General features: G+C 41.5%; 1 protein-coding gene across 2 annotated transcripts; it reads left to right on the top strand.

The window, feature by feature from the left end:
- Positions 1 to 681: 681 nt before the first annotated feature.
- On the top strand, positions 682 to 17,861 carry LOC133994806 (E3 ubiquitin-protein ligase RBBP6-like). Of its 2 annotated transcripts, none has more exons than XM_062433985.1 (20): positions 682 to 1,974; positions 3,350 to 3,449; positions 3,620 to 3,659; positions 6,259 to 6,300; positions 6,440 to 6,528; positions 6,628 to 6,724; positions 6,825 to 6,967; positions 7,159 to 7,331; positions 7,678 to 7,781; positions 7,871 to 8,229; positions 8,633 to 8,711; positions 9,195 to 9,252; positions 9,344 to 9,428; positions 9,538 to 9,864; positions 9,965 to 10,060; positions 10,185 to 11,790; positions 12,502 to 13,136; positions 13,261 to 13,331; positions 13,467 to 13,554; positions 15,500 to 17,861. In XM_062433985.1, exons 1-20 carry the CDS (start codon positions 1,809 to 1,811, stop codon positions 16,497 to 16,499), a joined length of 5,358 nt encoding a protein of 1,785 aa, XP_062289969.1. In that variant the 5' UTR covers positions 682 to 1,808; the 3' UTR covers positions 16,500 to 17,861. The 2 variants fall into 2 exon arrangements, with proteins under 2 accessions (XP_062289969.1, XP_062289961.1); XM_062433977.1 differs by having other exon boundaries at positions 15,497 to 17,861.

Genomic DNA, 17,861 nt, shown 5'->3' with positions numbered 1-17,861 from the left:
TTTGTACAGCTTTGTATTTTTATACTTTGATTAATGCATTAGAGTTTGACTGTAAGTAATGTTTCAGGGACATAACGCAGTTTTTATCAGCATTAAATAATCAAAGAACACCAGGAAGTCAAGATAGTTCATATCAAGCGCATCAGTGTTAGCAAGGGGATTGTTTTTACATATACAGGAATCTGACTGTTTTTCTGGCACTCAGTGTTATATCACACATATGATTCTCATGCCAAAAAAAGAACAAAATAGAATAAAATCTCCAAAGAATCACGATAAAAACATAAAAAGTGACCTCAAATGCAAAACTTTGGATATAAACCACTTTTGTTTCACTGATCAGAATTTGTTTTTGTTGTTGTTATATTTTGCTGCTTTTTCAGTTTTAAGTCAGATTTTTGATGGTCTGGAAGTGTACGACTTAATATTGACTTGTCCCTTTCAAACATAGTTGGCTTTTTGTTTTAAGCTTGTAAGATTTTGTTCAATTATTATCACACACAAACTGAATCCCTTAATAATATTTTTTAAAAGTCCATTTGAATTGAACATGACTCTGGTTTGCTATCCGCCGGTAATTTAAAGAAGACGAAGCAGATAACTATTTGCTTTGTGTACTCTTTGGAAGAACCCTGGATACTTCCGGTTCCGTCGTGCGCCATTTTGATGAAACAGCGAGGAGAGAAGAAGCTTCGACCTGCGATTATTTCTGGATTTTATGGATTAAATTAAACAAACAAAATGTGAAAAATAAAACTCCGGATAAACAACTCGCATGGTGGAATCATAACCGTGGAAGGAAGAGGAAAAGTGCGCCCTGCTCGCGTAAAACTGGTGGATTTAGCTAAGATTTGTCACTCGACGTTGAGAAGCAACACTGTTAGCATAGCAACTGTTAGCATAGCAACTGTTAGCATCCACGTTAGCCCGCTAGCCCTTGTTCCCCTGTGAACGACGGCGGCGAGGCGGCGTTAGCTAATCTCGAGGTGTGTTTGCATGTTAGCCTTTGGCATTAGCTAACGGGTTGTAGCGGTTTCACAATCACATCTTCTTTTTTAAGGTCCTAACAGCGATATATAAAAATATATATATATATAAACAAGAGGTGTGGGTGGACTGGTGCGGCAAGCTTTCACGCAGTTTTGTGGACTATTTTGTTGGAGCTCGGTTTTGTTTATCGTGGAAGAAAAAACGAACTCATCCTCCATTAAACAAAAAAAAGGCTGCTGCTTGTGTGTTATAAGGACTGATGCTCTGGAAACCCTGAAGGCCCGCTGCTAAGTTAGCTACATTAGCTGCTTGCAGTGCGGCGGCCACCGGGGGGGCTTTCCCCACCAAGGACAATACTCATGACGGACCTGTCCTCGTTTACATCCATGTGACAAGATTCACACGGTGCTGCATGGACTTGTCTCGGATTTGGTGACATCTTTGTGGCGATTTATTGGACTTTAAAAAGAGGGACTGACGAGGCTCACAGCAGCGCCCATCGATGGCGCTCTGGCCTCTTTCTCATCTCCATATTATTTTTCTTTGGCTAAAAACAACAAGGACTCTGTCGTCTTCTGCTGCGAGCCTGAACCCTTCCCTATCATAGTCCTCTTTTGTCCACAGTGTTTCAGCGAATATATATATAAAAAAGAAGGTTTTACTCATTAAAGTCACCAGATTTAGCCTCCTGTGTTCAGTGTTGACGCTGTTTTTATTTTGTTATCATACCAAGGCCTGTGTTTTTTTTCTCTCACTCTCTCTCTTGTTGCTTGATTGACTTAAAGTGCTTTAGACCTTGTAACTTAAAAAAAAAAAAAATGTCGTGTGTTCACTATAAGTTTTCTTCCAAACTGGACTACAACACAGTCACTTTCGATGGGCTCCATATCACCCTCAGTGAGCTTAAAAGGCAGATTATGGGCCGGGAGCGCCTCAAGGCCACAGACTGCGACCTGCAGATCACCAATGCGCAGACTCGAGAAGGTAAGTTTATCATCTGACACATGATTCAACCTCATGTGTAACTCATATCACGTCATCCCCTTTTTTAATTTTAAGGAATTTACAATTTTAGGACGGGTTCATGTCTCTTAACGGTAAGGTAATGGTGGTTTTCATGATGTAAGATGAGATAATGTTTATTTATTCATGCCCCTTTAGATGTATTTCAAATTGACAGCAGTATAGTGGGAAAAAGTGTTAAAATATAATCAACAAAAATAGAGACCTAAGGAGGATAAAGTGTATAAAATACTATATGGAGTAAACTGAATCTTAGTATAAATAAATGTGCAATATATACATGTGTAATATGCAGAAGTTCCTGAGATTTGCATACAGTTTGATGGTGGTGTTTTTTATGATATGAGATGTATCTTTATTGATCCCCATTTGGGAGAAATTCAAATTGACAGCAGTACAGTACTAAAATAATAGAATCAGTAATAAATAAGACAAAAATAGGATAAAATACTATATACAGTAAACTGGATCTTTGTATAAATAAGTGTGCAATATGCAGAGTTTCTGAGATTAACATACAGTGAGCCCATAATGACACCTTGAAAAATCTTGTTTTATCCAAACAAAACTCTAAAACCTAAATTGTATTTGTACATACAAATACAATTGTATTGTTGTTCACCACAATTTAAGACCAAGAAAAGCAATGACTTTCTTTTATTGGGAAGTGTGAACCATCAGAACAGATTTCACCTTAAATCAGTGCAATAACAATATGAAACTCAGGTATATTATCACTCAAAGACAATATTACTCTTGTACATAATGCTATGATTATTATTATTTTTATTTTTTCCCATTGTGTTTATTGTATTTTATTCTTTTTTATTGACTTCTATTTTTGCTGTCCACTTTGTTGCTGCAATCATGTACATTTTCCCAGCGTGGGACTAATAAAGTGAAGTCTAATCTTATTTCATCGGGTGATTATTTGATTGTCAAAATTGTTGGTTATTTTCTCTCAATTAACTAATTGATTAAGTAATCATTGGAGCTCTAATAATAAAGTACAAGTACATGGTAATACATAACTATTGTCACATTTTCCTTTAACATCCAAAATATTTGATAATGACTTCCTATTTCAAGTACTTTATTGTTTTTTAACAGCTGTGGTTATAGATTAAGAGAAAATGCCAATTAGAGAAAACTCACCCACATCCACTGTTACTTTTCATATTTAACAAAAAAAGTTACATCTTAATGTGTCGAAGCCTTCAGATTTTTTTAGTTTATATAGATCATCTTGACTCGTAAATGTCTCTAAATCTGTTGAATGAATGGTTGTATCGTTTTGTTTTCTGATGATCTTTTGAATTCTGTGGTTTTTTTGTAGAATACACAGATGATGAAGCCCACATCCCGAAACACTCTTCCGTGATCGTCCGCCGCACTCCGCTTGGTGGAGTAAAACCCGCTGGCAGGACGTTCATTGTGTATGTATTAAATAAAATACATTACTGAAAACATTAATAAACAGCATAATAAGTTAAATCCATGAAACGTTTACACCTGGTCGTCTCAAGGTTTCTACTATGAGTAAATTTGGCTGTCGAGTTTCGTCAGTAACTGATTGTTCCTCTCTGTCCTATTCTTGTCTCTGCAGAGATCGTTCTGACACAGCTGTGGTGGGATCGTCTAGACCCGTATGTAAAACAAACCCAAAATCAACACTCTCTCCTCCTCCTCTCACCTCTCTCTCTCTCTCTCCCCCTCTTTCTGGCTTTCGTCACCTTTCTTGAGAACATTCTGTCAACAATGATCGAGTTGTGTGTATCTTCTGTTCACTGTGTGTTCGCTACATTTGTGTTATTTGATGTCTTTTTTGAGATGAGGGTTTCCTGGAGTCACCACAGTTTAAAAGCAGTTTGTTGTTTCTCTCTAAAAAGCCATGGTTTTATCTGTTTTTAGTACATAACTAATATATAAACGCATATATTTAAATGTTTTAATTGTGGCTGAGTGAGATGAAGTTGATACGAGAAACAACAGACGAGCCATTGTTTTTTTTTTTAAATGCTCTGAACTGACCAATTGTTGAACTGTTGCCACTTTATAACATGATTTTGAGAAATCATTTAAACTGTTATGACTGTATTTCATAATGAAATGGGTTTTGTAGCCTGCTTCAGGTCAGGCAAATGTACTTTTTAAAAAGGGTTGTAAAAGGAAAATATGCTCTTTTTGTATTGATAATTCATTGTCATTTTATTTTCTGTGAAAATATTTTTATTATATGGTTTTAAGAACCCAATGAAGTAAAAGTATGGCTGGGATTGATTGTAATTACCGTTGATTACAATTACCAGACTAAAGTTGTGTGAATGGAATAGACTCGCCAGTGATTTTTATTTTTTAAATCTTCCCTGCTAAACTTTAATACACTCAAATCTGTTGTTCAGTAACATTTGCCAATGTCAATTTTTTTGTCCTGTATAATTTTAAACCTGAAGATGTTGATGAAGATGTCTATTCTGCATTGAGTATGGACTGCACATAATCCTTACTTTATAGTCTTGAAGGCTCACAGGTTTCATCCTGCTGAGTTAAATGAGTCCTAAGTGTCTTGTTTTTTTTTAAAAAGAAGCGGGTACTAGCTAAGTGTATTGTTAAAACTGTGGTGTTTTTGGGGGCGGGGGTTGTCAGTAAGAAGCTCGACTTGGCCGCTGACATGATCACAAAGTACAATGACACATTTTATCAGTAAAAAGTAATATCTTGTCAATCTTCTGGAGGCCTTCCATGGTTGCTGCAGTGAGACGTATACTGGTGTAGTGTGTCCTGTAAGCTGTAAGCTGCAGAACCTGTCAATAAAGTTGTTCAGTGGTTCGGTGTCAGAACCGCTTGCACCAGATCCCTGTGTGTTCCCTCCACAGCATTCTGCAATAACCAGTCTTTCCTGCGTATCAATAATGGAGAACCCACCCTTGCCCCGCTTGTTCATTTTTCGTAAAATAGTTGGTGTTTTTAACAGAATCAGGCAGAGCAGCTTTTTTCCCCTCCTTTATAAAATAACTTTTTTTTGTGTGCATGAGATTTAACTCTCATATATCAGCAAGTCCTGACCTGCATTAGAGATTAGAGACATCCCTCCACTTGCTTTCACCCTGTAGTGGTGTAGGAGCTGTTTTAGGGAACATTTTAAAGGAACTCTTGACACCTCTTGTTAGTTTCTTTCCTTATTTTTACTTCATCAGGCTTTTAATTTGTTGTATCAGTTCTACATGTTTGACACTTTACAGTGTTTGCATTAAAAAAAAAAAAAAAAAATTATTGGCACCACTCCTAGCTAACTCAGTAGTTTTCAGCTAGCAGTCTGGTTTTGATGAGAGTTTTTCGCACTTCTTTTGACAGATCAGTGCAGAAACTCAAATCAGTGCGGCCTGGTGAAGAGGAAACTGCATGTTAAAATGTCAAGTATTCTTTTGAGAAAATAGACTCCCTTTTTTCTTTATTTTATTTAATAGCAGGAGAAGATTTAGGATTTTCACAGAGGGATGTGCCAGCAGCGTTAATTCAGGTTTTTGCTGATGAAGCCCAAATAGCAAGGAAGGTTTTAAAGTGTTTAAGGTGGAACTTAAAGGTGCAGAGTACAAAAAACTTGTTTATATGGAAGAGTTGTTGGAGTAAATCTTAGCTTTACTTGTTAAAAGTTTATGTAATTAAGCAGTGTGGACGATCTTTAGGATTTTCATATAGTGACAATCATAAATGTGTCTTTAATGTAAAGTTTTCAGGATAAGTTCAACTAAATGCACAAAAGTTGCATTCAAGCTTTATGGCTATTTTATCGCCTGTCATAGAAATAGAAAATACCGTCAGGACAGATCTTTTTTTTAGAAAGTTAAGCAAAACTTGGAAAATGATCTTTTGTGTAATTATATTCCTACTTTTGGGTAATTTCTTAACATATTTATTCTCCAAACAGTTTAGATCTCTTCCATGTAAACAGCTCTGAAAAGACCGAACTCTCTAGATCAGGTTTTCACAACTTAAACTTTTTCGAGATTACGACACAGTGCCGTCAGAAGAGGAAGGAACATCGTGATCCATGTCTCGGCTTAAATGCGTTCCTCTCGTTCGCTTTTGAGAACTTAATTTTTGGTGTGCGAAGGATTAGTTGGAGACTCTTTAAGGCACTGGACACAAATGTGGTGGGGAACTATCTGGGCTCTTATCTTCCACTGTATGTCTATAAGATATCATGTTAACACTTTTAATATCTGTACTCTGATTCTCCTGCAGACTGATTCTTCTCCTTCTATGTCATTCGCCCAACTGACCAAGGTACTGTTTCTGAATATGCTGCTTACACTTCCAGAAAAGTATCGCTCAAGTTGAACACATCTACTACTTCCTTTCTTCTCTCTTCTTCTTCTTGTGAAGTTAATATCCCTCTTTTTTATCTCTCCATTATGTGCTTCAGACTGCTAACCTTGTTGACGCAAATGCATCAGAGGAAGACAAGATTAAAGCCATGATGACTCAGTCGAACCACGAATATGACCCGATACAGTTAGTATATACACGCACACGAATATATATGAATTAAACATTATTATTCTCCAGCTCTGGATGAGTTGTACAAAAACTGAACTTTACTTGTCTCCGTAGTTACTCCAAAAAGGCGATCGGACCTCCACCTGCTCACTACACCTGCTATCGTTGTGGAAAAGCTGGTCACTATATTCGGCAGTGTCCCATGCTGATTGTAATTATTATTATTATTATTGTATTATTACGTATCATTTGATTTTTACTCCATTGCAGTGTAAGTAATAATGACAATGTGTATTATTTTATTTCCTTAGATCCAGGATAAGAGTGTGGAGGCTCCCAAGTCAGTAAGGATTAGTAAGGGGATTCCTCAGAGCTTCATGGTGAAAGCAGAGCCCGGCACTAAGGGAGCCATGTTAACGAGCACCGGAGAATACGCCATACCTGCTATAGATGCGTACGTGTCAACCGAGGACATCCACAAATACTTTCTGTTTAGTATACTTGTCATGGTGTCTTATTTGTATTTGTCATACCCTTCTTTTTTTTATTTGTGTCCTCCTCAATGATAACTATTCACAAACATACTAAAGATAATTGCTGTTTCTTTTTGATTTGTGGTACAAAATAAATCTTTTTTTAATACAGGGAGGCGTACGCACAAGGAAAGAAGGAGCGTCCTCCGTTTGTTCCTCATGATCAATCGTCCTCCGAGGATGATTCAGACCCAATCCCAGATGAGCTCCTTTGTCCGATCTGCAACGACCTGATGACTGACGCTGTGGTCATACCCTGCTGTGGAAACAGTTACTGCGATGATTGTGAGTTTTTAATACTCAGTGTGGTAATGATAAAAAAAAGTCTTTGTTTCCTTCCCCTAGTGCTTATCATTCACAGCTCCATTTTGTCATTCAGGGAAGCACTGATACATGATATAAATGCAGATTAATCCAAATGTGGCATAATTTGAGCACATGCTGTATTTTAATTAGAAAACTCATTTTTGTTTATTGGAGTTTTTTATTTTTTGCAGTTACACTCCAGTGTGTCAAAGATTTCACATCCAGATGGCGTTGTCAAAATCTAAATTACAATATTAACAGTTTAAACACGAATGAGTTGTCAGTGTGAACTTTTCAGCTAATTTAAGGACTTGCTTGTTTTCAGGTATCAGGACCGCCTTGCTGGACTCAGAGGAACACGTCTGCTTTACGTGCAAACAGTCGGATGTTTCGCCTGATAATCTCATAGCCAACAAGTTCCTCCGACAGGTAACCCACTCAGATGCTTACACTTAGATATTAGATACAGAGAGATGTAGAATGTTATTTTAAAAGATTTGTCATTTTTCATCACGCAGGCTGTGAACAACTTTAAGAACGAGACGGGATACACCAAACACGTGAGGAAGCAGGTCCAACACACAGCCCCACCTCCGCCTCGCCCCCTGTTGGTCAGGCCTCTTCACTCCAGACAGCAAGACCCGCTGATGGCTAATATCTCTCACCCCCCTCCTACAAGTGTACCCACTGCAGCTCCTCAAGTACAGGCAGCGCCCCCCGCACCGGCTGCTGCTGCTGCTACCACCGCTGATCCTACTCCTCCTCATGCTGCTGCTGCTGCTGTCGAAGAACACGCAGCCTCACCAGTTCCTGCACCCGTCATCGACCACCATTCTCCTATGCACTCAACCAGCCAGGGTGAACCGCCTCCACCAGGGTGAGTTTACCAGTGTTAGAAATTCACTTTAATGTATTATAAGTTTTACCAGCAACAATTTTGTAACTGCACTTTTGTGTAACATTTGTCTTACTTTGGATGGAATAAAAACTAACAAACTTATCCCATTTAAATTAATATTTATTATGTTTATCCATTTTTCATTCCCCTCTTCACACAAGCACACACATACGCAACCCAAAAATCAGCCTTTTCCCAATTGGACAAGCTGTCCCCAATTAACTGGTCTTTAGTCTGATGTTTGTCCCCAAAAGTAGCCAATGACAGACAACACAAAATACTGACCCCGTAGTCAGTGCAAACTTCCATCCATGTACTCTACATGCAGGAGAGGCATTTTTCCTTGTGACAATGTGTGTGTGTCTGTTTGTGTATTTTTTAGTGAGACCGACCCAGAGCCTATTGTGAAACCAGAACCATCTGGTCCCCCTGATCATGGACCCTCTGAAAGTGGATCCCAGGTGAGTCCGCCTTGATGACCCTAATTACTGGTGGACCGGTTTGTAATCTTAACCTCGCTCTACTTTCACTTCATCAAGAGATTCAACTTGATGATGTTATTTATTTCATTACTCAATCCATGACATGGTAAATGAGAGAACTTCACTTGATCAAGATTGTTGGAGTGAAAGCTGCTTTTTTCTCCCACCAATATCTACAATTTTGAGTATTAATAAAACTAAATGTTCACTTAATTAATCCTTAAGTTATCAGAAATGTTGGTTAATCCTTGCATGCAGAGGCCATGCAGGTACATACCCGGGTTCAGTCCAATTTGGGATTATATGTAGGACTTGGGTTGAATAATGCATATTGGCAATTATAATATGGCAGACACAATTTCCCCTACGCTGTAAGATGTGTCACCCTAAGCCCACACTATCCCATTCCTGATCAAGAGAAACTGTAATGCCTACATTTTCTCACTGTGATTTCTCCCACAGGGCTACCATTTAACTGTCATTGGCCACCCGCCACCTTTAAGGCCACCTCATCCATCAGGTAAGAGATTCACTTCAAGCCATTTATGGAGATTCAGTGAGCTCCATGTAAATGCATTCAGTAACTAACCAGCTGTCTGTGCTCTTATTAGGCCACCAGGCAAGACCCCACCACTCTCACAGAGGAGGAGGAGGAGGAGGAGGCGGTGGTGGCGGTGGCGGCAGACACTGGGACAGGTAAGACCCGTCTATGGGATTGTCAGATTGTCTTATATTACAAAACAAACTCTTAATATATCAATCTCACAAAGCTTTTTATCCTTCTCTTTGTTACTCCGTGTGTCAGGTCCTACAGAAGTAGAGGAGAGCATCCTTCCACTCATCTCCAGAATGCTCCACCTCCTATTCCTGCTCCTCCAGTCTATCCAACACCGTCCATGTACCCACCACCTCCACAGTCCTACCCCCCTCCGTACGCCTCTGGCCCCGGCCTCATCCCTCCTCCTCTCAGTTATCAGCCCCAGCCTGTCTATGCCCCTGGACCACCGGGACTCAACCCTCCCTGGGTCGCCCCTGGTGCGCAGCCCCCTCTCATCCCTCTTCCACCCTCCCTCGGTCAGCCCCCCCTCTCAAAAGAAGATTTCTACCGGCAGCGGCACCACCGTCAGGACAAGTAAGTCATTCCTTTTCCACTTTGGGTTTTCAAAGAGTTACTGAGTTCACACTGGATCAGTTTTAAAGTTTCATTGTTTTTTTAATCTTTTTACACACAGAGTTACATCAAAACTGGATGAATTTACTAAAGACTTCCACAAAGAGCTTATGAAGTACAGAAATGCACCAAAGAGGCGAAGACCGTCTTATTCCAGGTAACTAATTTAAAGGGTTTTAGTTTTTACATGAATTACAAACACATAATCCTTCAAACCATTTGTGTTTTTTTTACATAATCTGCTTTCTGTCTCTCCTTGTTCACCTCTTGTCCTTTTCTAGGTCCCGCTCATACAGCCGCTCTCCGTTCAGCCGCTCTCCTTACACTCGCTCTAGATCCAGATCCAGATCTAGATCCAGATCAAGATCACGGTCTTACTCTTATTCCCCCAGTCGATCCCGTTCACGCTCTCACGGCCGGTCTTATCCCCGTTCTCCTTATTCTCGACGCAACGGGCGCAGTTACGGACGCTCACGATCGAGATCCCGCTCTCGTTCAAGGTCTTACGGGTATCGGCGCTCCGGCTCACCGCGGTCTCCTCCCCCCTTCCGGGGAGGAGGCTGGGAGGGACCAGAAGCAGCAGGACCCTACAGGTCTAGGTCACGGTCTCGCTCACCGGGTGGCTTCCGGAGCCGCAGCCCCGGTGGACGGAAGCCACCTCCTAGAGAGATAGCGCCATATGAACTGAAGGGTCCCAACCCCGCAGGCCATGAGCGCTGGGATAGAGATAGCTACCGACAGTGGGAGAAGGAGTACAGAGACTGGTACAACAAGTACTACAAAGACTACGACGGCCAACATCCACCGCTGCATCACAGAGGCCGAGGCAGCCGAGACCGGGAGAGAGACAGAATGTCCCCGCCAAATAGAGATTACTCCCCTCAGGGGCGAGGGAGGAGAGGGAGAGAAGAGAGAGGCGGGCCACCTCACCATCCTCCATCATCTTCCTCATCAGGAGCAAAGTCCAGCACTAAAGTCCTAAAGACAAAGAAAGTCAAGAAGAAGAAGTCCGGGGACGAGCCTGAGCCGTCACACCAGTCAGTGGACAGAGGGGACGCCACACCCGTCAGAGACGAACCGATGGACGAGATCCCCTCGCTTACGAAAACACCTCCTATCTCCTCAAAGCCTCCAGTTGGCACCGCAACTACTAAGGCTCCAGCCTCTAAAAGCACTGCTGCACCCGTTAAACCGCCGACCAAGTCCACGTCGAAGACTCAGTCTGACAAGACCAAGAAGGACAAAGGTCAAAAGGTCAAAGCCAAAGTAAAAACAGAGGCTGTGAAGGTCAAGAGTGACAAAGTGAAGAAGAAGACAGGAGAAGCAGTGGTGACCAAAAAGAAAGAGTCCTCCTCCTCGTCCTCCTCTGTTGCAAAACCGTTAAAGATCACCAAAGCCAAACCAGAAGATGCCCCCAACTCAACTACCCCTAAAAAGGAAAAGAGTAAAAGCTCCACAGCGAGACCACCTCGACCTAAAACCCCTCCACTGTCCTCCCAGAACCTGCCTCTACCTCATCCCCTCCATGACGGCCCTCGATCCAGCCACGACATGCGAGGGAGGAGAGATCTTCCTCAGGGCGGTGGTCTCCTTCCCATCCCCCATCACCCGCTCCTCCACCTCCCTCCCTCCCCAGGAGACAGTCGGAGGAGGATGGGAGAGGAGAGCCGTTCCTTACTGGGGCCTCCACCCGGAAAGGTGAGGAGGATGGATGGACTCGGGGGTGGAGGTGATATCCTCTCGCACTCACACATCTCCCATCAGCCTCCACTCCAGAGGCTCACACACCCATCGGACCGGCCTGGCCTTCTTCCCATACCAGGGAGCCGCGAGATGGGCCGGGGAGACCCTGATCGAGGACCCATCAGACCTCTCATGGACCTTCAGGTGGGTCATGTGACATTGTGTGCCAGTTAATACCGGAAGATTTTATTTACAATTTAGCCAATCTTCATTTTTTCATCCTCCATATTTTCTCATCAAGGTAACAAAGTTTTCTTATTATTAAAAACTTCAAATAGTTTTTGAAGTTATCATTATCCATTAATCTGTCTGTTTTTTTTCTTATTAAATGAATTCTTGGTCTGTCAGTCAAGAAAATGGTATTTTAAAAAAAAATTTAAATTTAGATTTTAGAGTTTCAGTCATATAAAAACAGGGAGAAAAGCAGCAAATTCTCAACTTTAAGTAGCTGTAACTCGTCAATATTTGTATTTTTAATCATCAATTCAGCACCAATCTTCATTTTCATCCTCCATATTTTTGCATCAAACTCACTGTTGTTTTCTTCTTTTTACATTTTTTAAAGTATCATCATTATTTTCATTTTTCATCTGACAAAACAAATTAAGTATAAGTTGACATCTTTAAATTGGTTCAGTGTCAGCAGTCAGAAACCCAACGAGTTTCAGTCAAAATTCAGTCAGAAAAACAGAGAAAAGCAGCAAATTCTCAACTTTGAGTAGCTAGAGCCTGTTAATATTTGTATTTTTAAGCATTTTAAAAGAAAAATTCGTTATTTAGTTTTTTGCTAATCACTTAATCAACTAATCTTTGTGATTCGACCCCATTTTAATGTTTTGTGTAACTTGTGTCCAGGTGAAGCCGCTCAGTCAGACTCAGAGGAGGATAAAGTTGAACAGAGAGCTGGGGAGAAAAGGCAGCACGGAGACGGCTCCCTCAGAAAGATCATCCTCAGGCCCTGAGAAAACGAGCTCTACCTCAGACCGATCGAGTGCCGCCAACGTCCCAGAAGGAGACCGAGCTAGCAGCACAGCGGAAAGCGCTGGAAGAAAAGAGCGATCGACCTCTGGCGAGAGAGGAGTCTCCAGAGAGAGACCAGGGAGCGCTGGAGAGAGACTGTCGGGCTCAGACAGAGTGTCGGACAGAAGCTCGGGACTGGACCGAGACCGGGAGAGAACTTCAGGACTCGACAGAGAAAGAGACCGAGACAGAGGTGCAGGGTCTGAAAGAGAGAGGGACCGAGAGAGAGTCTCGGGGTCAAGCTCGCAGAAGGCGTCGGTTACAGTTGAGAGAGAAGCTGAAGGAGAGAGGTTGGGCAGGACGGAAAGAAAGAACTCCAGCAGTAGAAGTGGAGGCGCGAGGTCCGTCTCTCTGGATAAAATGACCATAGCAGAAAAATGCGCCGTCACCAAGAAGACAGACCCTGAAGAGAAACCAAGCGTGTCCTCTAAGAAAGGAGAGGGGTCAGAAAGAGCTGCTAAATCTGACAGGTCTGTTGAATGTGTTTACTCGCTGCTTGTTACACGTAGATATGATCAAAAGAAAGCATTATATAATGCTTTTATCTGTAAACACAGTTGTTAAAGCATGTCATTATTTTCTCTTATTTCCCAGGAGTGTGTCCAAGGACAGAACAGAGAGGAGCGTCCCCTCAGGAGAGAAACCAGCTGCTCCTCACAGAGAAGGTAATTTGAATCACCTGATGTACGCACCCATGTGAAGAGATGATAACTTTGATTTTGTCTTTGTGCCATGTAATTAGGCAGAGATTAAACCTGGGTGTCTTTTCTTCTCTCCCCTCCCCTCTTCCTCTTCTTCAGCAGTGAAAGATGCTGAGGTGTCTTCTGTGAAGAGCAAACCCAGGATCAGTCGAAAGGCTTTGACGAGCCACAGTGTGAGTTCCACCAGGTGAGTCCAGCTTTTAATGCCTGGAGTTTTTATTTTATTTATATTTATTTTTGTTAAGTAGATCCCCACTGATATATTGGTCAGGTGATATTATTGGCCTATTGCAGATATATTAGTATCAGTGTATATGTTATTTTTTTTATTTTCTAAGTTATATGGGCAGTATTTTATGGATATTTGATCATTTTTCTTAACTCAAGTGTAATATACTGGCACTAGGGCTGGGCGATATGGGCTGAATCAAATATCACGATATTTTTTACCAAATACCTCTATCAATAATGTTTTGACTTTAATGTTGTAGGGATGACTATTGGTGCTTTCACAAAATATTTACGCAATGAGAGTTTTGATAAATAATCATTAGTAATGTGGATACAATGACTAAGTGGATAAAGGCAGATGATAGAACAGTCCGTTATGCTCAGAAACTAAAATATCATGACTCCATCTTGTGTTTGATAACCACATTTCAGGGATCATTGCAACAAATGTGCATTTATATGTAAGATTATCGGGTGATGTATCGCTATCAGAATTGTTTTTTTTTTACCCCCCACTATCGGCATGGATCCTAAAAATCCAGTATCAGTTGGGCCTTATTGCTCATGTGTTAGTGGCATGGCTTGGTTGTTTGGTTGGTGCAACACTTTATTCCAGACTGAAATATATTAACACCTATTTGATGGATTGTCAGATAGGTTGTTGTTTTTTGTTTTTTTTAGAGACATTCATCGTTACCACTGTATCCTGATACTTTAATCATTCCCTCACTTTCCTCTGGAGCCACCGTGAGGTTGACATCTGAGTGAAATGTCTCAACAGCTATAAAATGGATTGCTGTTAAATTCGGTTCAAACCTTCCTGTCCCCCTCAGGATGATTTTTATGAAGATGATGGCATTTTTTTTTTGTTTAGCAGCATCATCAGGTTTAAAAATTAAATTTGTCCAAAACGCTGATTATGAGCAGAAACTATTGACAGCTGCGGTTTGTTAACTGTGAATTAGAAGCTGTACATAGTAAACATGTTAGCTCGCTCATTGTGGGGATATTAGCGTGCTGCTGTTAGCATTCAGCTCAAAGTACTTATGTGCTTAAATACAGCGTCACAGAGCCACTTGCGTCACTGTTGGCTCCCAGTAATGTAATATTGTGTCATTGAGGCGTTCCCGTGATGTTTGTGTTAAATCTTTGGCTGCAAACCAAATTTCCTTCAAGATAAAACATTATGGCCTAAATATATATTCTTTACTATAGTAAAAATCCTTTTACTGTATTTTAGTGTAGGGAGCTGGGTGTGAACGTCTGCTTGTTACAGAAATGGGTGCACAAAGCCAAAAGAACAGGTTTAATGGGCTTTTCCATCATCTGAAAGGGAAGTCTGGAGTATACAGCCGCCGTCAGTCGGAGGAGGAGGAGAAAAGAAGCGCTCACCTCGAAGCCTTTTCTGTTGTAAAAATGAAACATAAAATACTTCAGAAGCACAAATCTTACATTGTCTAACTTGATCAAGTATGTTTTTTAATTGCAGCAAACTATTCATTCCATTAATCTGTCATCAGATTCTCTCCAGACAGGCACTTTGAAGCCCGATTTCCCCTGACGAGTTATCAGACTTTCTAAAAGTCTTTCTGAGTTCTCTGATCTCTCTCTTTTTTCTTTTTTTTTTGCAACAAAGGAGATGTTTTTCGAGTCTTTTTAATTCATCAGAAATGTATTTCCCTCGTGGCGGCAAAATGTTTTACACAATCCATTAAAAAAAAACTCCTTTAAAGAGGTTAAAGAGTGTAATAAAAGTATGTTTTTGGTGTCTGTTACAAAACACAGGTCTCATATCAACATTTTTCAATCTATGACCTGTCCCATTTTTACCATATGGAAGATCGGACATGTTCGTAAATTATTTTAAATATGCCTTTTTCTTTTCTTCTTTTTCTTAGCAGTAGGTCAACTCAAGAGATGAAACAAGACTCAGAAAAAGAGCCCAAAAGCGCGTCCTCCAAACCCACAGAGCAGCCTCTGCCGAGCCCCGTGAACAGCCGTGGCCGCAGCCCCAGCGTCAGCCCGGCTCCCAGCCCTGCCAGAGAGGAGCCGCTCATTCAAGCACCTCCTCGCTCCAAATGGGAGCAGGAAGACGATGAAGAGGGGCAGGAAAATGGGCTTAGTGCACCTAAAGAGCCCTCACCTGTGCCACAGAGAAGCCGAGGCAGAGAGGGGCAGACCGAAGCACCTAAACATGTCCGGAGCGAGAGCCGGGATGCTCCAAGGGAGGAGAGGAGAGGAGTAGTGAGGGAGGAGAAGAAAGGGAGAGTGCCAAGGGAGGAGGGTAAAGGTGGCAGGGCAGCCCAGGCGAATTCTGACAAACCAACCAAAACTAAAATCGCGAGGGATGAGGGGAGAGGTGTCAGAGAAGAAGGGAGAGCTGGAGCAAGAGAGGAAGGAAGAGGGGGACGAGAGGAGGGAAGAGGAGCGCCCGCAAAGGAGGAGAGAGCGGCAGAAAGCAGAGGAGGAGCAGGGCGAGAGGAGAGCCGTGGCCCGGAGCCCAGGAGGCAGCGTCTGTGCTCCGACCTGGGTCGCGAGACCGACGAGGCCGCCTTCGTCCCAGACTACAGCGAAGGAGAAGGCTCAGACACGGAGCGAGGGAGGAGCGGGAGCGGCAGCCCCAGCCCGTCCATAGGCCAAGCCTCCAACAGCAACTCCCCTAGCAACCACAGCGACTCGGCAAACACCTCCACCACCACGGCGGACAAGAAGAAGAAGAAACACAAGAAACACAAGAAACACAAAAAGCACAAGAAGCACAACAGCCAGGAGAAAGAGGGAGCCGAACACAAGGAGCACAAGCACAAACACAAGAAGAAGAAACACAAAAAGAACAAGGATAAAGACGGAGAAGAAAAGGAAGACAAGGCGGAGAAATCAGAGGAGGAGACACCTTGCTAACGGGGCTAAATTAAAACCCTACTGGCTAAAATCTGTAACCTTGTGTATTAATAAGGAGAAAATGATAAATCTGCTACCATTTTTAAGCCCCTCTTTTTGCCTGGGATTAGAAAAACTCGGTCTCTGACTGTCTTTGACCTTGCAGGACTGTGATGGAGGGGCCGCCTGGCTGTTATTCTTTCGTACACTTACCGTTATACTGCAGTTCTCCACATCTACACGGTACTTTAGTTGTGCCTGAATCGCAGCAGCATTACGAGTGCTGCCGCCGAGGTCTCTTTAATGTTCTTGAACATCTTTTAGGCGACTCTGGGTCAGAAAAACGGAAAGATGGAGTGCTGCTGCTGTTTTGTGCTGCACTATTGTGATCAGCCAGGAAAGACTTGATGGTAATAATTGATCTGCATAGCAGTGAATCTAAATGATAGGAATAACAAAAAAAGCTGTACTCAGGGATGTGATTGCTTCTTCGTAGAGGAGAAATTACTGTTTCTCTGCCTCTGATTCATTGTAAATAGAGATAAACTGTTCCTCCACATCATTTTCCCCCCTCAATTTGTTTTGCCCCTCCCGTGTGCTGTTTAGAGGCTTAAAAATGCGGAATAACCTTCATTGCTATGAGGTCCATTTGTAAGCTCTATTTTTTTTTTTTTTTTCTGAAGGATCTTACGAGAGGTTTTGCATGTTAGAGCACATTAACTACAGATTGTGTGTACTTTTTATTACTGCTAACCATTTTCCACTTTGATAATCTCATTTTGGTTTCAGGACATGTCAGTAATAGTTAATATTTTTAAAGTTGGTTTTTTTTTTGGTTATAAAATTGTGTTATTTCATGTAAAGACTTAAAAACTCAACATTTAAGCAAACATGGACACTGGGGGGGAAAAAAAGTCATGTGAATTTTGAATGAATGTGACGAACGCTCAGATGGATCACCTGTCTGCACAGTGGTGAAGTTACTACTAAGTCCTTTTTTTCAAATTTAACACGATAGGAATCTGAAATATTATGGAATTTATTTGGAGATGATCAGCAGTAATTTATTTGTGATTAATCGGCTTAAACTTGCAAAATTAAAACAGTATGATCCTCAACGTTAAAGCAGACGTTTATGCATTCATGCTACACTGGATTGTATTATCTAGGATGTGTTTATTAATAATGACAAATCAGTCTGCATGTTTTTGTTCCCAAGGTGCAGTGGTTGTCTATCACGGTCGGTTTGTGTGTGTGTGTTTGCCTGAGTGAATGAATGTGTGTCGGTGTGAAAGTGAAATGTAACAGAAATGAGACAAATTCGTGGACTTGTGTTCTTACAGATGAGTTGTTCCTTTTTTTTAATTAAAATGTTTTGACTTC

Source organism: Scomber scombrus, chromosome 2, assembly GCF_963691925.1.
Source record: "Scomber scombrus chromosome 2, fScoSco1.1, whole genome shotgun sequence".
NCBI lineage: Eukaryota > Metazoa > Chordata > Actinopteri > Scombriformes > Scombridae > Scomber > Scomber scombrus.
The sequence above is the reverse complement of the archived record's forward strand: the minus strand, read 5'-3'. Positions and strand labels throughout refer to the sequence as shown.